A 22,715-nucleotide genomic window follows, 5' to 3' on the forward strand; every position below is an offset into this window, starting at 1 on the left:
TTGTTACTAGTCAGGAGTTGAAAACCTGATTTGTCTCCTTTTTTCGGTGAATTAAATATAGTACCTATGTTATGAACGGTATTATCTCCACTGCGGCATATCTTAGATAGATGTCGTCGATATCTAGAACATTTAAAAAAATCCAAATATATTTTTAACGCTTATTCAATTTTGTCAAACAAAATTATGCTTTCATAACAGTCATGTTTTGTGTCCCTCAAAAGGTGTATTTATTAATAATAACTAATTTATACTGAATGCAGCTTTTGTCGCGAGAAGTTTACAAAAATACATTTTTTACGATAAAACAGCAATACAATTTAATATATTTTCAAACCCTGCTTTAAACATAATAACTTTTTTGATCGGAAATCTTATTTTTCACATTGGAAAAACTTAAACCCTACTGATACACTCGTAATTTAAGAAAATAAATCTACTGAGCGCGAATATAAATATTCAATTTCAAGTTGAGATACCGGCAATAATTCAAAACTTGTCCCAACAGAAAGTGCCTGGCTACAAATTCAAGTTGAGCGCAATAGTTAAGGACATGGGCGACCCGCCGCAGCAGAGCTCCATAACTTTGGACATCCAAGTGGTGGAGTCTAACAAGAAAAGTCCTTCCTTCATAGAAGTTCCAGATGGGCCGATAAGATTAAAAGAAAATTATGCGGATTTCAATGCGCATATAGCTACAGTTAGAGCAGTGTAAGTATTTTTTTGTAGTTTTATTTGGTCGTTGGTGGTTTTTGTACAAGTTATTGTGTTCTACACGATTTCCTTGCAATGTTATGTCCTCTTAAACGTAAAACGTGCCCTAACGGTTAATTATAAAAGTACATGGGTAAAATAACGCTTCAAAATTTGATGCTTCAAAAAAGAATAACGACTGTATAGTGTATAATTATCTTACTGAAACGGAATGATATAGTTATTAAATACAAATTAAGCATTTTCAATGTCACGTTTTTTGATTATCCATGAATTATCAATGCCAGAACGCGTGTAAAATAATATTAGTTAATAGATTTAAGTTATATCCGATTTCTAAGATACACTACTACATATTTTCCCGTGCGTGATTTAAATTTAACCCTTGTAGACTCAAATGCATTTGCGAATAGCAATGTGCAAGTCGCAGAACATTCTCAAACTTTCCGCAATTTCTGGAAAATTTCACAAAAAAAACTCACGCATATTTCCACTTAGAAAGTTCCCGTTCAGATCAGAGATTATTACTATTATTACTCAATGTTCTTAACGTTGACGACTGTTTCATTTAACATTTACGCCACTCATTATGCGTCTATTTCATATGTCATGTCATAGCATTCGATGTAAGAGGTTTTGGAAATAAATGTGCAGAAAAAAATACAAGCACACATTTTATAGGAACTTTGCAATTTTTGAAAATTCTCTTCGGCACATTGTTAGGTTGCAAAAGAGTTTTATGTTAATCTTCAGACATTTTGCGTTAACTTTATACACCCTCTAAACTTAAGTCTCCATAGACATCGACCATTTATAGACGAAGCATCCACTAATAGACCGATGTAAACCAGATGTCGCTCTCTGCGCCCTGAATACAAACACCTTAATTCTATTGTGGCTACCCTGAACACGGTTTTGAATAACCTCCATATTTCGCCCTCCCAATTATGAATCCTTTGTCAATTATAATAACTAAGGATGTTAGTGCACGTGTTTGTAGTTGTGAATTTGTTGAACAATGTGAGATTTTGTTGGTTAAGACGCAGATGCCTGCTGTAGGGTAGAGCGATAAATATATTAAGTTAACATTTTCGGGTGTCCAGCGTCATTGTGAATATTGTGATACATCAATCACACAAAGCATATATTATTAATTTAACAATCGCAAGGTATTTTTTATAAATAGTATGCCTTAAAGCGGGATTCAACCAGTGTGCATTTTTGTACTGAATATGCTTGTACCGCATAGTGCCGCACACTGGTGGAATCCCGCCTTTAGATGTTTCATTTGACAGTGATAACTACTTTCGAACGATGGACACTGGTCGATAATTATTTTGAATATTTTTTGTTTGCAGTTCAAATATTCCCGAAGAGAAGAAAGTTCTGTTCGAACTTGTGATGGGTCAGACTGAACAGACGAACAAATGGCATACGTTTGTATTAGAGTCTGAAGCCGACACAGCTTATATTAAGCTGGGGAACCATTTAGACTTCGAAAAAATTACAGATTATACTTTAACAGTGAGAGTACAGGTAAATATTTAAGAATTTCAGCATTTAAAATTTTGGCTGATGTGAAACATAATGATATTGTCAGTGTTAATTTTGTTAGAAAAGTTCAAAAGAAGAATTAATCCAAATAATTTTGTTTTTTTCCTTTCCAGAATAATTATAACTTAGCGGCAGAAACTATAATTCAAATAGAAGTAGAAGATGTAAACGATAACATTCCTATATTCAGTGAAGTAAGATCAGGGAGTGTTCTAGAAAACGAACCTCCAGGCACACCCGTCATGCAAGTCAGAGCTTTTGACGCTGACGGTACTTCAGCAAACAACCAAGTGACTTACGAACTTGCCGATCCTTCAGACCCTTTCTCCATTGACAGTATCACTGGCAACATCACCACGCTCAAAGAGTTCGATAGAGAAGAACAAACATACTACAATATCAAAATTATTGCCACTGACAATTCTGAATCTGCTCTGATTCCTGGGAAACACAATTCTGGCCAACAAGTGTTTAGGATAGAGATAGCTGATAAAAACGACAATCCGCCTCACTTTACACAAGATACTTATATTGCTGAGTCGATAGCGGAAAACGCTAATATTAACGTGTTGGTGACACAAGTTGCGACGGTAGACAAAGATTCAGGTAAGTTTCAGACACCATCATCACATAGCATTTACAAATTCCCGTGATAAGTTTTGATCTGTTTTTTTTCTGTTTGAACAAAGTATTAACTTAGTCTTTTTATTTTCAGCTTCCAATGTCTCCTTCAGCATCGTCGCTGGCAACACCTACGATGCTTTTGTGATCAGCCCCATCACAGGCGAAATAAGAGTTAACAACAAACTCGACTACGAAAATATTACTAGCTACAGTCTGGATGTCCGCGCTTTCGACGGCCTGTACGAAGACTACGCGAAAGTTATTATCAATATCGAAAACTTGAACGACAACCCGCCTATATTCGTAGCCAATTATTCGAAGACCATTGAAGAAGAGAAGTTGTATGAAGGATGTATGGTTAAGGTTAGTAACTCGTATCAGTATCATTGGCCTTAATTTACTTTTCGATTGGCGTTTGATGATTTAAGCAGCTGTAACGATTCTAGAGTGCGGAACTTTCTCATATGACTCGTTAGTTGGATACGAGAGCGGCAGCCGCGATCGTAATAATGATATAGTACAGAAATACCTAATTAGATATTAGTCATACATTATAACTGTAATTAATGTAATATTTATTCCACAGGTTGAAGCATACGACCCAGATATCAAAGACCGTAACGCTCCGCAAAACATCCATTATTCTTTAGTCAAACACGAACAAAAGGAGTTTCTCAAAATCGACGATGATGGATGCCTTCGACTGACGAAGCCTTTGGACCGGGACCCTCCTACCGGGTATTCAACCTGGCAGGTCCTCATAGTGGCTGCTGACCAAGGGGGCAAACTCGGTTCAGACAGCTTGAGATCGACCACAGAAGTCATTCTGCAGTTGACGGACATCAACGACAACGCACCCTTCCTGACTAATGTAAGTACAAAGAATAGTTTAGTTACTCAAAATCAACAATATTTATAATACCAGGATAAAGGAAACATCCGTTATTAATCCGACGAAAGAACGAAACTAATTGATCCATCAATATCGGCATTCAATGCGCTTTACCTCTTATTTGCTAAAGAACATGAAATTTCACTCGTTCAACCCGCTTTATAGACAATTTTTAAAGAATTGCTATCAATAAATTTCAATGGAGCCATCAGAACTGAACCCTCTTGCGGAAGAATTTTAGTGCGTGTACATTTAGCGAGGTTTACGAGAGCACTGTAAAAATAATAGGCAATGAGCTATTCCTTAGCGTTGAATTGGTACTAGTCCTTGCAGTTCCACTAAGAATTCGCGTTTTATGTTTCTCGATTGAAGATCTTAAAACAAAGAAGTTAAGATTGTAATTCGTTTGGGGATTTTGGTCAGTATTTAGGTCACGTTCGTTTGAACAGTCACCCGGCTTACCTTTACTATAAGACAACAGGGACAAAAACTCGACCTCAAGTCATCGTACACCGTTCTCTGCGCTTTCAAATTCTCGGGTTTCACGATTAAGAGCGATTGTGCCAGCTTGTTGGGGCCTGTCAATTTTTTATGCAAATTTACCCGTCGATAGGGATTTGGTTTCACGCTTCCGTAAGGTCGACTTAAGGGTATTTTGGACGCTTAACTTCATCCGGGATAAAGTAGGAAAATAACGATAAGTCTGTCAATAGGAAGTCCATTTTCCTTATTCACTGGAGGTTGTTATGGTTTTCGGACAAACTTAAACAACCGCTTCTTCATTTCGCAACTTGAAATCAATAAATGATTACGAGATTTAATTTTCGTTTACTAAAATGCGCATTGAGTCAATAGCGAGCATACTTAACTTTGTAAAAAGTCGTATGTGTGTATGTTTTATAAGGCCTGTATGTTGTTTTGTGGAACAGAATCTCCTAAACTGAATAGTCTATTAAGAGCGTTATCAGGTTCACGCGCTAACGAAGCCGAATCAGTGTAGTTTCGCGTGTCCCCCTAACTAATATCCGAATTTGGGGCAAAATTTTAATCAACGTATTATGCTGCTTCGAAATGATTTATAGGCCAAAATTCGCAACAGTTTCCGGAATAGATTTGGAGGTGGAACGTTCGGCTTGTGAAACACGTTGCTTTTGGTGATATTGTAGTTCTTACATTGTTTGCGTTCGAAATACAAAAACATTTTACCGAGAAAACCAATTAAGACATTGAAAAACAACTAAGAATATTTAAGTGAAAATTTAAAAACAAGTAAAACAAGTTTACTAAAATAATAGTTTGAACTTAGTCATAACACGAATACAAGTCTAGACTTTCTTATCGTCAGAATGATCAAATATTTACGTAACCCAAATTTGAGTTCTTAATTTTTGAGCGCTGAATAAAAATAATTCAAATCGAAATCGTCATACGTTGAGCATTTTTGTTTATTTTTTCGAAACTGAAAGATATACCGGGTGTGGCCTGTAACATGAGCAAAAAATTAAACTGTAGGCTGTACTCCTCATACTGACCAACATTTGTTCAGCGACTTTTAAAAATAACTTGTGGTTTGATTTTTAATACACTTTAAAGTTTATTCTAAGACGCAATGTATTGCGAATTTTGTTATGTTTAAGGCGTGACAAGCAACGTCGATCACAATGATATGGCGTGGCGATGGCGTCCATTGAAGATAATATTTATTTTGTATGAAAAATAGGGAGTCAAAATACTTCATAATTTTTAAAAGTTGTTGAACAATAGTGTCACGGTTTGAGGAGTACAATCTATGTTTTAATTCTTTGCTCGTGTTACAGGCCTCACCCGGTATTAATCTATCTTGTCGATATTCAAGTTTTTTAATGTTCAATATCGGTACCGGTCTGGCCTAGTGGATAATGACACTGCTTATGAAGCCGATGGTCCTGGGTTCGAATCCTGGTAAGGGAATTTATTATGTGTGTCTTTCATAACGACATTGGTGTTAAGTAACGATAGTTTAAAGTGCTGTTAACAGTTTTATCAAAAGAATATAACGATTACCTTTTATTATTAAGAGTAATTAATTTTTTAAAAATTCTCGATCAGCAATGTAATGCAAACATTTATTTGACGTTTCAGAGAGGAAGAGCTAGTTTCGTTTCCATTTAAATTCGATCAAAACGTTAAAGTAACTCGGAACTATTGCCGACGTTAACTTATTTACTGAATTATCCACTAGAAAACACTGCAATTTAAAACATACGCGATTTTTACCACACTAGCACAACAAATTTACATCAACAAATCTTTCTGTGTCTTAGCCACCACATTTATGAATCGCAATATTCACTGAACTAGACTGATATCAAAAATCACTGCACATACATTTATTATCACTTCTTAGAAATCACATTACCTAGTTCAAACATGCTTATTAAATTTATTAGGAATGTCTGTGTTGATCAACAAACTCGATGTTATCTTGACACTTCAACCCAATCAATGTGAAGTTGTCAATCGGTACTTTTATCTGATTCCGTCTTCTTAGTTAACACAAAGTTACCTACTTACATCAATCTTTGACGGCACTGGCTGGTATGACAGGATGCAGGTAGGTTGACGTAAATTTAGGTGACTTTTTTCATGAAATTGTCATGTCATAATTTTCTTGCCAAAATGCCACGACCTTCGAGCAACACGGAAGGGAGGCGGCATTCGCACTATTTCCCCTCTGCCGAGGTACAAGATTCGCGCGTCAATCTAATCTAGCGCGGGTAATAAAACTAGTTGCACTTGGATTTTTCACTAGACCGAGTCCAGACGCGCGCGTGAACACTGCTGCACAAAAATGCCTGTTTGCTCGGTTTTTTGTTATAAAAAGAGGTCGGGGACATCAAATTTACAAAAAGAAAGTGTTACATTTCACATGTAATATTTTTTTTTACATATCATACGTTTAATTACATTCAAACATAATTATTATATTTTAGTCTCATGTAATTGTTGGATTTATCGATTTTGCTCGCTCAGTAGAAATTGCGGATCGGTCGAGCGACAAATCCGACTTCTCATCTCTCAGAATACAATAACATACTTCAACGAAAATGTGTTAGTGTGCGTGTTGTGACACTTGTCACTCGTCCGTACACAAAAAGAGATCGAGGTTTGCAAGATTTGTCTTTGACGTGTGTCATTTTCTATGTATTTGTGTCGTCATTACAGATTGGATTTTGTATGTAAGTGTGTGAGAAGTGCGACTGTGTGCACCTTTCCCCCCGCGAAAAATGGCAGAAAGATTTGTACGGTGAGATATCGCTTGGGCCCCTCCCTTCCGATGTGTCGGAAGCCGGTGTTGCTCGAAGGCCACGACCATCGCAGGAATTAGCGGATATGATTCTAATGTATGGCGAAGCTATGCAACATGCTAGACTAGCGTTAATCGAACTTTGACCAAGAAACACTTGCGAAGTTTCTCCTCAAGCAACTTTTGTGAGTGAGAAAGAGAGGAGAAACTTCGCAAAGTGTTTCGCGATAGCAGGGCGGTTAAGTCCTTTTCTTACGAACAAGGTCACTTGTCATGATTTTTGACGGTCTTGTCAATCAAAAGTGTCACCGACATGTACGATGTAGGTAATTGTAATAGGTGTCAGTATGTCACTAAGAGCGAAATTTCAATGAAATCACATGTCAACTGTTAAGTTTAATTAAGTTTATTACTGATACATTGCGTGCCCAATTAATTTGTATGAAAATTTTTATTTTTTATTTTTTAACTAAATATGCTAATTTCAGTTCATTAGGACTTATACTTTCAGCCCTTAAAATTAGTGTCGTTATGAAAGACACACACTGTATATCGTTGTCTGAGTACCCACAACACAAGCCTTAGGCTTGGTCACTTTTTGATTAGTATATGACATCTGTTTCAGTGTATAAAACGGGTTTTAATTTACATACGTATCAATCTTGCCACAAAAACTAATTTATTATTTACGTTCCGATTCTGCCAACACAAGTCAATATTATGTGTTACACGATATAGATTCATAATTTAACGTCATGTCTGTGTGTCTGTCGGTAAATCCCTGTGACGAGGGTAGGAAAATGGAAAATTTGGTGTTGACACACTATATATTGCATTTGGCGATAAAATATGTTATTGACAGTTCGCTTGATATTGTTTTGAAACAAAACACTTTAAATAACACTGCATCTGTTATATTTGATATCGTGTTTTTACGTCAAGGTCGTGGCGCCATCTCTTGCGAGCGCAAAATTATGGTGCAGGTGACTGTGACAGTAGGTACCTTTACCTAAATTATTGGGAAATGTGTATTACTAGAGAAGAGGTTAGCTTGTGAATTCGAACATGAACATTCGACTTAACTCCATTCTCTACCACTACATCTATAGATACCTATGCATGTCTTTTACTCGTTTTCACGTGAAAATAGGCTTTAATAAACTAGATAATAAAGCTTAATTTGCATGAACACGTCTCAAATACGCGAAATGACGTCTTATAAAGCCATGAAACGCGAAAATTGTCGAAAATCACTTTCAATATCAATTGAGCTCGTGCTGTCTAGGCGATATTGTCAGAGTAGATTTAAATGTACAGAGTAGTCCATCTTTACGAGCCACAAACTCGACGCTCAAAACCGACGCACATTCAGTCGATGTTACGCTCTCATTTTAAAACATGCTGAAATATTATGAATCTTAGCATGAACATTTAAGTAACGTATATCAATGTCTGGTTTTAGTTGTTTTTGCTAAAAATTGTAATACAGAAGAAATAGAGCGGAGAATTTATATGTAAAACATCCACAAATATGCACATATGCCTCGCAAAATACAACTCATGGTGCTAGTTACAGGGAGGCCATTTCGAACGTACACTTTGTCATCAAAATGATATCTAAATGTTAATTGTAAATAGTTTTAAGAATTTACGAATTTATTAAACTTTATCTAAAAATAAAACTAATTAAAAACTAAACTTAAATATAAATATAAACTAAATAAGTATAAAAAAAAATGCCTACTGAAGCCCGTCCCGAAAAACCCGGAGCGGGGGTCAAGGCCTCTTTCAAGCAGGCGACGACCCAGCTCCCGGAGGAAGGACATACCCTCAGCGCACCAGCAGCCTGAGGTCTCGACAGCGAGGGGGACGAATAAGTACCCGAATTTGTAAATTAATTTATCATTTGCGCGTTGCATTTCGCTCATATTTGTACTCACATGTATCGGCGCGAGTGAGAAGCACAGGCGAATGAGAACAAAATTACATCAGTTAGATATCAATTTGATGTCAAATGTAAGTTTAGATTGGCCTCAGGGTAGAGCTAGCCTGGAGTAGTGTGGATGATCTGTCGTTTCGTCCGCGAAATTGAACCGTCGAACGTGAATACTAAAATATTTGGAAGTATATTACTGTCACTGTCTCTTGACTGTGATATTTCGATATCGCGGGAACAAATCATCGGCGCCACTGACGTGATTTGCCTTCGTAAAGTTAAAGCGAGTATTCCGGGAAATGGAGGTGCGATAACGAACGACATTGGTAGCAAATATCAATTGTTAGGCAGCAAGATGAATTCTAGGAAAATGTAATATTGTAGGTCTAGTCAAGGGCGAAAAAATCTGACCTAACCTGTACATTATCATACATACCTAGTTTTTTTTTAAAACTTACTTTTTTGATGCTTGGACTAGCTATTAATTTTTTTATTCATCATTCGCTTGCCCTTGTCCCATTTACAGGGTCGGTGCAGCATTTCTTTTTCTTCCATACCTCTCTGTCGCCCGTCATCTCATCATTCACTTGCGTTCGTTTCATATCATCTCTCACAGAGTCCATCCAACTTTTCCTCGGTTTTTCTTTCCTCGTACCTCCCTCCACATCTCATGCGCGTACCACGCTAGGAGATTTGCCCTTACTTTTTCTGTTTTTAATGATTACCCTAATTTATGTGCATTGGTCAGTTTTTACCGATTTTCGTTTTCAAATTGCTTAAGGAAACCGCAAACGGGTCTTTTTATCAAGACATCTATATTCAATAGGCTAGATGACAAATTTTCATTTACGATATCAATCGATCAGGTTTGTTTTTAGGATCAAATGTCTCTATGGGACCCATTGCAATAAAGCAATACAAAACTCAGAAATGATAGTCAAAGTCTGACAATCGTACTTCACTCGTGAAACGCCCCTAACAAAACGATAAGTGACCGTGACGTCAAGGTCACTGAGAGTCCATCTTGAAGTATGGAATGTATGGAAAAAACAAGATAATTGCGTTTTTGTCGGTCAAATATTGCGTTTATGTACATAGTTGCTATACAATCTTTTTTGGATAAAATTTAAGGAATCGAATGGTATCCTTACTTATTTCCTTCTTGGAAGTTAAAAAAAACTTAAATTTTGGAACTTTCAGGTCCTGTATTTTTGTATTATTACCATATATTATTTTAATATCCACATTATTGTGATAAATTGCTCATTTGCTATCTATTTTACTAGGTTTTGTTATAAAATTCAACATGTGTCATCATCCCTATTATAATATTTTAAACTAGAATAGCTCCCTCGTACATTACGTATTAGCAAAGTATACAGTTTCGGACATTTCCGCATCGTATATCGCCGCTTGACGTCCCACTGATATTGTAATCTCCATACAAAGTGCTCGACTGTTTACTGGTGTACATTTTGACCGCATTATATGTACCTATTCAGTGTCATGATGGTATCCGCTAGGGTTAACTGATAGGCTGGTTAAATTAAGCTGGTGCCGTAGATGAACAAGTGCGAGTCGGACTCGCGCACGAAGGGTTCCGTACCATTACGCAACAAACGGAAAAAATCACGTTTATATGGGGGCCCCACTTAAATATTTATTTTATTCCGTTTTTAGTATTTGCAACAGAAATACATCCATCATCTGTGAATTTTTCAACTGCCTAGCTGATCACGGTTCATGAGATACAGCCTGGTAACAGACGGACGGACAGACAGACGGACAGACGGACGGACAGCGGAATCTTAGTAACAGGGTCCCGTTTTTACCTTTTGGGTACGGAACCCTAAAATAGGTTTTATCTTCTATTGGCTGTGCGTTGTCTTAACTATATTGTTTATTTATTTTAAACTTTATTGTACAATACCTATCTCAAATAAAGTATATACAAATGGCGGAATTAATGCCCAAATGATATAGAAATAATGCTATTGATTATTATATTCTTAATTATGTCTCTTTGCCAGTCTTTATCATCTAAAATTACTTTATCTACATATAATAAACTTTAAACACATTCTTTATCTAAATACTAACAACGCAGGTTTATACCATGTGTCTCGTGAAATTAGGAAGTTATTCGTAATGTTCAAACTGGTGTACGTACACGTACAGCCACTTGGGTATACTTACCTATAGTTAGTTTAATAGGTCCGTACTCAGGGGTACTATAATATCATGTTTACTTAACACCAGGTCAAGGAAGTTGCAATGTAACACACTATGTGTGTTTAGTTCCGGGTGAAATGCAATAGCCCTTTGGGATGAAACATTACCCTCTCCCCATATAAATACAGAACAATAATTCTACATGACATTAAAACTCTCCAAGGGGCCTCTACGTGTTGGATCTGTATCCCCACGCAAGCGTATTTATCAAAAGACCGGGGTGTAGGTATAGCCCCGTGAAATCCAAGGAGATACAAATTCAAATGTTAATAATGTTATCGGGCCTCAATTAGGTAATCGGCTTATAATATGTCGAGCCTCACCTACACAACATTTTAGCTTATCATCGGCAACATTAGCTTGCCAAATACTAGTTTATCTCATTCTTATACAAAAGAGAAAACATATATCAATCATGCAGCTAACATCTTAATATTACATTGTTTACGTCTTGCACCTTATTCCAACGAAAACTGTATACATATTTATGACACAAGGCAAAGGGAGGCCCATAAAAACCTTTTTACCAGATTATGATACCCAACATGCCACTAGCGACCATTTCAGCGAAATGGCGTTACATAAATTCAGACGGGGAGGGTAGAACTAAAGCACTACAATTTTCCCGTTAGCTCTGATTTCCCTGTTGAACATAATTTCCATTTTATCAAGAATCGCCTTGGGCATTACTCAGAGTTGTCACCTTATTCCGCCAATTTGATACACCTAGTTAAGAGCGCTATTACATTTCGGCGTTGAGCGAGTTTAGGTATTTTACGCGCTGCGGCAGGCCGTGCGAGCTCAGTACGCCGATCCCTTCTACCACACTCGCACTACAATGATGGATTAAACATTCTTGATCCTTCGCGAAGCATATTGAAATCAACCATAACAACACTAACTGTACTTAACTTTTAAAGTTCTAAAACTGTTATTTGGTAAGTACGAAAATACTAAATGCAGTGCAAATGTACATAGGGGCTGTTCATAAATTACGTCATCTATTTTTGACGATTTTTGACCCCCCCCCACCCCTCAAATCATCCAAAAATCAAGCTTCGGATGAATCTGTTTCCTCCTACGTCATGTTACCATCATCCGATGTCCAGACCCCCCCACTCCTCCCATTTGAAACGACGTAATTTATGAATAGCCCCATACTTGTACTTATGAAGGTATATTACTCGAAAGAAATTATAGGTACCTACTCGCTTATTTACATGTTTCGTCATTGCATTTGGAACCTATAGGTTGTAAAGTTTGTATCAACGAGGGTTTAAAAACGAACTGGTACTGAGGATCTGATGATGATTAAGGTGGTCACGGATACCAATCAACCATGTAGTAACATGATTAGGCTCGTTTGATTCGTCTCAACAAGATCTTTGACACTGAAGATACACAGGGTCTGATGATGGAGCTTGAAGGTGGCCACGGGTACCAGTCTATCATGTAACTAAACAACTTCGTGTTTGGGCTCGTTTGATTCGTCTCAACAAGATCTTTGACACAAGACAGTACTCAGGGTCTGATGATGGAGCTGGAAGGTACCATTACCAATCAACCCTGCAACTAAACCACATCGTGTTTAGGATCGTTTGATTCGTCTCAACAAGATCTTTGACACTAGGTGATACTCAGAGTCTGATGATGGAGCTGGAAGGTGGTCACCGGTACCAATCAACCATGCAACTAAACCATTTCGTGTTTAGGCTCGTTTTATTCGTTTCAACAAGATCTTTGACACAAGATAGTACTCAGGGTCTGATGTTGGAGCCGGAAGGTGGTCACCGGTACCAATCAACCATGCAACTAAACCATTTCGTGTTTAGGCACGTTTTATTCATCTCAACAAGATCTTTGACACAAGGTAGTACTCAGGGTCTGATGATGGAGCGCGAAGGTGGCGACGGGTACCTGTCTGTCATCATCAGCTCCATCATCAGACCCTGAGTAGTATCTTGTGTCAAACATCTTATTGCGACGAATCAAACGAGCCCAAACACGAAGTGGTTCAGTTACATGGTACACTGGTACCCGTGGCCACAGTCCAGCTCCATCATCAGACCCTGAGTACTAACTTGTGTCAAAGATCTTGTTGCGACGAATCGAACGAAGCCAAACACGAAGTGGTTTAGTTGCATTGTTGATTGGTACCGGTGACCACCTTCCGGATCCATCATCAGACCCTCAGTACTACCTTGTGTCAAAGATCTTGTTGCGACAAATCAAACGAGCCCAAACACGAAGTGGTTCAGTTACATGGTAGACTGGTACCCGTGGCCACAGTCCAGCTCCATCATCAGACCCTGAGTACTAACTTGTGTCAAAGATCTTGTTGCGACGAATCGAACGAAGCCAAACACGAAGTAGTTTAGTTGCATGGTTGATTGGTACCGGTCACCACCTTCCGGATCCATCATCAGACCCTCAGTACTACCTTGTGTCAAAGATCTTGTTGCGACAAATCAAACGAGCCCAAACACGAAGTGGTTCAGTTACACGGTAGACTGGTACCCGTGGCCACCTTCCAGCTCCATCATCAGATCCTGAGTACTATCTTGTGTCCAAGGTCTTGTTGAGACGAATCAAACGAGCCTAAACACGAAGTAGTTTAGTTGCATGGTTGATTGGTACCGGTGACCACCTTCCGGCTCCAACATCAGACCCTGAGTACTATCTTGTGTCAAAGATCTTATAGAAACGAATAAAACGAGCCTAAACACGAAGTGGTTTAGTGGCATGGTTGATTGGTACCGGTGACCAGGGTTGGGCAAAATACTGGCTTCCACGTATTTCAAATACAAATTACAAAATACATTTTTAAAAGTATTTGAAATACCAAATACAAATTACTTTGGTGACGGGTATTTGAAATACAAAATACAAATTACAGTGTTTAAAATAATGTATTTCAAATACAAAATACCTTTCAATTTTTTTGTTTAATCATTTAGTTTTTTTTAACGAATATCCTTTCCTAAAAACTTATAGGGTCATTTCGCTAGTTTTCGTCCACTTGACGAAATTTGAATATAAACCTACATTGCTGCACAGATTTGGACTGATTTCAATCCTTAATGTCGAAACAATATATATATCTGTCTACATATCAAAATTATGGATAGACCAGGACTGGTCCATAAATTCAAAGTCGCTCAGCGAGCTATGGAAAGGGCTATGCTCGGAGTCTCTCTGAGGGATCGTATTCGAAATGAAGGTATCCGTCAGAGAACTAAAGTCGTCGACATAGCCCACCGGATTAGCAAGCTGAAGTGGCAGTGGGCCGGTCATATTAGCCGTAGAACCGATAACCGTTGGGGTAGACGAGTTCTCGAGTGGAGACCGCGCATCGGCAAACGTAGCGTAGGACGCCCTAAGACTAGATGGAGCGATGACCTTCGCAAGGCGGCTGGCAAGAGCTGGTTCAGAGTTGCCGCAAATCGTGCTCAATGGCGTGCAATAGGAGAGGCCTATGTCCAGCAGTGGACGAGAGCAGGCTGATGATGATGATGATGATGATCATCATCATCATCATCATCTCAGCCATAAGACGTCCACTGCTGAACATAGGCCTTTCCCCTTGGACCTCCATACGTGCCGGTTGGAAGCGACCCGCATCCAGCGACTTCCGGCGACCTTAACAAGATCGTCTGTCCATCTTGTGGGTGGACGTCCTACGCTGCGCTTGCTAGTCCGTGGTCTCCACTCGAGCACTTTTCGACCCCATCGGCCATCTTCTCTGCGTGCAATGTGGCCTGCCCATTGCCACTTCAGCTTGCTAATCCGGTGGGCTATGTCGGTTACTTTAGTTCGTCTACGGATCTCCTCATTTCTGATTCGATCACGTAGAGAAACTCCGAGCATAGCCCTCTCCATAGCTCGTTGAGCGACTTTGAGTTTTGAGATGAGGCCGATAGTGAAAGACCACGTTTCGGAGCCGTAAGTCATCACTGGTAACACACATTGATTAAAGACTTTCGTCTTGAGGCACTGAGGTATGTCGGACGAAAAGACATTACGTAGTTTCCCGAACGCTGCCCAACCGAGTTGGATTCGGCGGTTGACCTCTTTCTCGAAGTTGGACCTACCTAATTGGACTACTTGTCCTAGGTAGATGTACGAGTCAACAACTTCGAGTACAGAGACTGGGATGGGCACAACATTGGCATTTGACATAAGTTTCGTCTTGTCCATGTTCATTTTCAAGCCCACCCGTTGTGAAACTCGGTTGAGGTCATCGAGCATCATGCTGAGTTCCTCCATCGACTTTGCCATGACTACGATGATGATGATATCAAAATTATATTTCGCAAGTAGTAAATTAAAAATGAAATATATTATTTGCTAATCCGTCAAGTAGTCTAAAACTAGAGCATGGACGGAAACTACTGCAATGACCCTATACCCTGGCTGTTGACGAAAAGTTCCGCGCAGAATAGCTCGCGCATTGTATTTGCCCTCGTACAAGTCGTACATTATATTTAAATAAACGTTCCATTTTAGGATTATAGAATTTAATTAAATGTATTTTGTAGAAATGTATTTTGATGCTTGAAGTATTTGAAATACAAAATACATGTGAGTTCAGTATTTGAAATACCAAATACAAAATACTTTTCCAGGTAGTATTTGAAATACAAATACAAAATACAAAAATGTATTTCAAATACGTATTTTAAATACATGTAATTGAAATACTGCCCAACCCTGCCGGTGACCACCTGCCGGCTCCATCATCAGACCCTGAGTACTATCTTGTGTCAAAGATCTTGTTGAGACGAATCAAACGAGCCTAAACACGAAGTGGTTTAGTTGCATGGTTGATTGGTACCGGTGACCACCTTCCGGATCCATCATCAGACCCTCAGTACTACCTTGTGTCAAAGATCTTGTTGCGACAAATCAAACGAGCCCAAACACGAAGTGGTTCAGTTACATGGTAGACTGGTACCCGTGGCCACAGTCCAGCTCCATCATCAGACCCTGAGTACTAACTTGTGTCAAAGATCTTGTTGCGACGAATCGAACGAAGCCAAACACGAAGTAGTTTAGTTGCATGGTTGATTGGTACCGGTCACCACCTTCCGGATCCATCATCAGACCCTCAGTACTACCTTGTGTCAAAGATCTTGTTGCGACAAATCAAACGAGCCCAAACACGAAGTGGTTCAGTTACACGGTAGACTGGTACCCGTGGCCACCTTCCAGCTCCATCATCAGATCCTGAGTACTATCTTGTGTCCAAGGTCTTGTTGAGACGAATCAAACGAGCCTAAACACGAAGTAGTTTAGTTGCATGGTTGATTGGTACCGGTGACCACCTTCCGGCTCCAACATCAGACCCTGAGTACTATCTTGTGTCAAAGATCTTATAGAAACGAATAAAACGAGCCTAAACACGAAGTGGTTTAGTGGCATGGTTGATTGGTACCGGTGACCAGGGTTGGGCAAAATACTGGCTTCCACGTATTTCAAATACAAATTACAAAATACATTTTTAAAAGTATTTGAAATACCAAATACAAATTACTTTGGTGACGGGTATTTGAAATACAAAATACAAATTACAGTGTTTAAAATAATGTATTTCAAATACAAAATACCTTTCAATTTTTTTGTTTAATCATTTAGTTTTTTTTAACGAATATCCTTTCCTAAAAACTTATAGGGTCATTTCGCTAGTTTTCGTCCACTTGACGAAATTTGAATATAAACCTACATTGCTGCACAGATTTGGACTGATTTCAATCCTTAATGTCGAAACAATATATATATCTGTCTACATATCAAAATTATGGATAGACCAGGACTGGTCCATAAATTCAAAGTCGCTCAGCGAGCTATGGAAAGGGCTATGCTCGGAGTCTCTCTGAGGGATCGTATTCGAAATGAAGGTATCCGTCAGAGAACTAAAGTCGTCGACATAGCCCACCGGATTAGCAAGCTGAAGTGGCAGTGGGCCGGTCATATTAGCCGTAGAACCGATAACCGTTGGGGTAGACGAGTTCTCGAGTGGAGACCGCGCATCGGCAAACGTAGCGTAGGACGCCCTAAGACTAGATGGAGCGATGACCTTCGCAAGGCGGCTGGCAAGAGCTGGTTCAGAGTTGCCGCAAATCGTGCTCAATGGCGTGCAATAGGAGAGGCCTATGTCCAGCAGTGGACGAGAGCAGGCTGATGATGATGATGATGATGATCATCATCATCATCATCATCTCAGCCATAAGACGTCCACTGCTGAACATAGGCCTTTCCCCTTGGACCTCCATACGTGCCGGTTGGAAGCGACCCGCATCCAGCGACTTCCGGCGACCTTAACAAGATCGTCTGTCCATCTTGTGGGTGGACGTCCTACGCTGCGCTTGCTAGTCCGTGGTCTCCACTCGAGCACTTTTCGACCCCATCGGCCATCTTCTCTGCGTGCAATGTGGCCTGCCCATTGCCACTTCAGCTTGCTAATCCGGTGGGCTATGTCGGTTACTTTAGTTCGTCTACGGATCTCCTCATTTCTGATTCGATCACGTAGAGAAACTCCGAGCATAGCCCTCTCCATAGCTCGTTGAGCGACTTTGAGTTTTGAGATGAGGCCGATAGTGAAAGACCACGTTTCGGAGCCGTAAGTCATCACTGGTAACACACATTGATTAAAGACTTTCGTCTTGAGGCACTGAGGTATGTCGGACGAAAAGACATTACGTAGTTTCCCGAACGCTGCCCAACCGAGTTGGATTCGGCGGTTGACCTCTTTCTCGAAGTTGGACCTACCTAATTGGACTACTTGTCCTAGGTAGATGTACGAGTCAACAACTTCGAGTACAGAGACTGGGATGGGCACAACATTGGCATTTGACATAAGTTTCGTCTTGTCCATGTTCATTTTCAAGCCCACCCGTTGTGAAACTCGGTTGAGGTCATCGAGCATCATGCTGAGTTCCTCCATCGACTTTGCCATGACTACGATGATGATGATATCAAAATTATATTTCGCAAGTAGTAAATTAAAAATGAAATATATTATTTGCTAATCCGTCAAGTAGTCTAAAACTAGAGCATGGACGGAAACTACTGCAATGACCCTATACCCTGGCTGTTGACGAAAAGTTCCGCGCAGAATAGCTCGCGCATTGTATTTGCCCTCGTACAAGTCGTACATTATATTTAAATAAACGTTCCATTTTAGGATTATAGAATTTAATTAAATGTATTTTGTAGAAATGTATTTTGATGCTTGAAGTATTTGAAATACAAAATACATGTGAGTTCAGTATTTGAAATACCAAATACAAAATACTTTTCCAGGTAGTATTTGAAATACAAATACAAAATACAAAAATGTATTTCAAATACGTATTTTAAATACATGTAATTGAAATACTGCCCAACCCTGCCGGTGACCACCTGCCGGCTCCATCATCAGACCCTGAGTACTATCTTGTGTCAAAGATCTTGTTGAGACGAATCAAACGAGCCTAAACACGAAGTGGTTTAGTTGCATGGTTGATTGGTACCGGTGACCACCTTCCGGCTCCATCATCAGACCCTGAGTATTATCTTGTGCCAAAGATCTTGTTGAGACGAATCAAACGAGCCCAAACACGAAGTGGTTTAGTTGCATGGTTGATTGGTACCGGTGACCACCTTCCGGCTCCATCATCAGACCCTGAGTACTATCTTAAGTCAAAGATCTTGTTGAGACGAATAAAACGAGCCTAAACACGAAGTGGTTTAGTTGCATTGTTGATTGGTACTGGTGACCACCTTCCGGCTCCATCATCAGACCCTGAGTACTATCTTAAGTCAAAGATCTTGTTGAGCCGAATCAAACGAGCCCAAACACGAAGTGGTTTAGTTGCATGGTTGATTGGTACCGGTGACCACCTTCCGGCTCCATCATCAGACCCTGAGTACTATCTTGTGTCAAAGATCTTGTTGAGATGAATAAAACGAGCCTAAACACGAAGTGGTTTAGTTGCATGGTTGATTGGTACCGGTGACCACCTTCCGGCTCCATCATCAGACCCTGAGTACTATCTTGAGTCAAATAAATACATATAGAATGTCAGGTCGTTTCAAATATTTTTAATCCTGTCCGGTAGTTTATTAAACTGTACCATTATAAATTATAATACTATAAAAACGGTGCTAGGATCAAAGTCTCTCGTTGCGGTTTACACGCACACAGTATAGCGTTTTACACGGCGCCCGCCGCACACAATGATAAAAAACCTCGTCGTCGCCGTTGAAAATGTGCGGAGTCGACCGACACACGTCCTACCTCTACAAGCTCTGCCGCGGCACTGAGCTGGCGCAGCGCGCGTCATCGGTAATATAGAGTAGTTTTCAAAAAATTGCCAAAAAATTATAGTAGAATTTCATAAACACTAATGTATACCAACAGTATAAGCAAACGTTGCAGATTGCTTGAGTATGAAAATGACTTCGATATTAAGTAGATTTTCGTAGGAATTGACACTTGTTTCGGAGAGAAAATCGAGTTCGTTTTACTTTGATTTTCTCTTTCTCAAAGGTATGTAGGAAAAATATAGTTTGATATGCCTAAAGTACAGGGTATTAGTAATACAAAATAGCCAGGTTTAGCAGAGTAAAATTCTCAACATTTCCAAATAAGAGCTCGCCATTCAGTGCTTCACGGGGTTTTTCGGAAACGACCATCAGAAAAAAAATCATTACTAATTTAATAAGTCCTTTTTCTAATATTTACAACGATATTTATAAAGATAAGAAGACGCTTTTACTGGAACAAGTACTCATTGTTTCTAATAATGAGCGCAAAGTCCTGAATTTCGTCGACTAGTATCATCAATTTTGCATTATTTCGACTTTTCTTGTAAGAGCGCTCTTAACACAGATATTAAAGTATAACAGATATGTCATTTTCAGGAAATTAAATTCTCGAACTGTTATTTGTTATTTTGTCCCACCGTAAGCACAGATCTAAATTGTACAAGATTTCCTGTCAAATACCAAAAGTGTGACGAAAATTAGAATGATGTGGATCTTTGAGGGATCTCTTCCAGATTTGAGTAAAGTGTATTTGAGGAAGTATTGACTTCAGAAATAATAAGTGATTGCATAAATTATTTGCTTTTATAACAGTATAGGTATTCCAAGATATAGGGCCCGATTCGGATTTTGAAATAGACATCTATTAGATATATTGTAGACATCACCAAGATACGATAACGATATGTTTAAGATCTAACCTGTCAAATTTGACATTTGCGCGATTCTGCAGATACTCTTGAACGATTTCCACAGGATATGACTTAGAGATCCAATTCACATCTAATAGATATCTTACTCTATCTGACGTAAAAGTGACATTGGTTGCCCGAATTGCGCTGCAAAAGAGAACTAGTTGATATCTAAACTATAACGTATCTAGAAAGGATCTAGTACGTGTCGTCTCTTGTGAATATCTTGAAGTTCGAATACGGTACATAATATCCGATCGTATAATATAGATACATTACTACAATAGGTACTTATTATTTGCAAAACTTGCTGAGAAGACCTTTTATTTATCTCTGTATTCTGTTCTAGATTCAAGCATGATGTAAGTAGTAAGTTTGATTATGATAATCGTTATTTCCCAAAGTTACATTTAACACTTTCAGTGCCAAGTGCCCCATTTCCAATACAAGAACCCAGTGAATGTGTTAAGCAGGGGTCGGATTCCGGTATTTTTCTCCATACAAAAATACCGGTATGATTACGTTCGTTTTCTTTCTTTGGTTTATTATTTCATTTTTAATGCGACAATCTAATAATACGAAGTTGTTACCTAAATACATGATTCAGTCCTACGAAAAGAACACAAAATACTTCAAAATTTTGGCTATTTCGGGGTTTTTTAAAGATACCGGCTCCTAGCCCTGGTGTTAATGAGAATAATGGTGCATCTAATAATATTATAATATCTAGTAATCTGCGTGTATGTGTTTTCGATTTCTTATTTGAAGCGATCTCCAGCCGGACCCTGATATGGGGAGGGTAGCTTAATTTCCATTCCCGCGCCCTAAATCGAATACATTTAAATGGAACACGGAAAATTCAGTATAAAGAAAACATACATGTTTTCTTTCTTTTTTAATAAATGTTTGTTCAACTGAATACAGCGATGATGGCAAAAATGTTGTTTACGCTATGCCGTTTCTGTCTGATTACGTATTTATAACAGAGTTTTTTCTACCTATAATATTTAGAGTGAACGAATGCCTACTGTGCGTGTAGGCTATATGGACTCGTGTCATTAATTTCCTATAAGTTGTAAGCAGTAGGTAGTACCTATCATCATACCAATTTGTCATACAAAGAGAAAAAGTGTAAGTAATTTCTATGTAACTAATACAATTTTAGTAGCGGAAATTAGTACCAGAAATATGAATAAGTATGTTACAGTCGCCGTCAAAGATATGTTTACACTTTTGCACCTTATTCCTATATAATAAGGCGAAAAGTGTGAACATATACTTGACGTCGTACCGTTGAATGTACCATCACGCTCTGCGATTGCTACGCCATTTTGGGTTCTAGCTAAATTGGTTGTTCAATACTTACGCTACGGAATTTCGAATTTAGCAAGACGCATTCTTGAAACCGAATTATGTATTTGCGGCACTTGCAATTGAAACTCTCGGTCCCTGGTCGTCAGACACCAAAAAACTAGTAAAAGAAATTTCTACCAAACTAGTCTGGGTGTCTGGCGACCTACGAGCTGCCCCTTTTTTTGCTCAAAAACTCAGCCTCACTGTGCAAAGGGGGAACGCGGCCAGCGTCCTGGGAACAATGCCACAGGCTAATTTAGGGCTAGATCTATGATTTATATATTTTGTATCTGTTTCAAAGATAAACTGTAATATTTAGCAAGAACCCTAAATGTCATAACAATATCGTGTGGTGACTGTAGGTAAGGTCAATGTGGCTAATTCCGTCATAGTATTACGTCCAGTCATCGACAAAGCAGCGATTGCTTTTAGCCTCAGCAATCAAAAGCAAATGGCTTTTTTCCTACGATTGAAAATCAAAGAAATATAGGTGCGCTCGTGGACGGAATAGCCCCTATGACCGACTTAGCCACATTGACCTTTCATGTTATCTCAGAATATAAGAGCGTAACCTAAATTGTATGTCGGCGGCTAGATCCGTGCGATTCTTAATACGTAGGTACATTATAAATATGATAAGTACCTAGTCCCATGTCCCCCCTAGTTAATGTGCCAACACGTAGACAAGATTATTAGATTAAAACCGCAGCTTACCCTCGGAGTACGCGTGGATAATGATTTCCTTTTAGCAACAATCTACTCTATATTGGTCGATTTCATTGTCCGTACTGTCACGTTAAGTACTTAGGTATAAAATAACCTTCATATTTGTGAAAACTTTAGTGATCAAAAAATACTAGAAACAAGTTCAAAAGCGAATCCCAAACGATTTTCATCTAGATTAGT

The 22,715-nt window shown here is 38.9% G+C and overlaps 1 protein-coding gene across 6 annotated transcripts in view; it reads left to right on the plus strand.

Annotated features, from left to right (window-relative positions):
* LOC134806861 (DE-cadherin) overlaps positions 1 to 22,715 on the plus strand; it is a 402,744-nt gene that overhangs the window by 321,375 nt on the left and 58,654 nt on the right. For all 6 annotated transcript variants that reach the window (XM_063780280.1, XM_063780271.1, XM_063780293.1 and 3 more), the window contains 5 exons: positions 509 to 711; positions 2,073 to 2,250; positions 2,382 to 2,874; positions 2,984 to 3,255; positions 3,479 to 3,763. In XM_063780280.1, coding sequence (XP_063636350.1) covers positions 509 to 711; positions 2,073 to 2,250; positions 2,382 to 2,874; positions 2,984 to 3,255; positions 3,479 to 3,763 — 1,431 coding nt within the window. The remainder of the gene's footprint in view (positions 1 to 508; positions 712 to 2,072; positions 2,251 to 2,381; positions 2,875 to 2,983; positions 3,256 to 3,478; positions 3,764 to 22,715) is intronic.

The sequence above is a fragment of the Cydia splendana genome, chromosome 1, assembly GCF_910591565.1.
Source record: "Cydia splendana chromosome 1, ilCydSple1.2, whole genome shotgun sequence".
Taxonomy (NCBI): Eukaryota; Metazoa; Arthropoda; class Insecta; order Lepidoptera; family Tortricidae; genus Cydia; species Cydia splendana.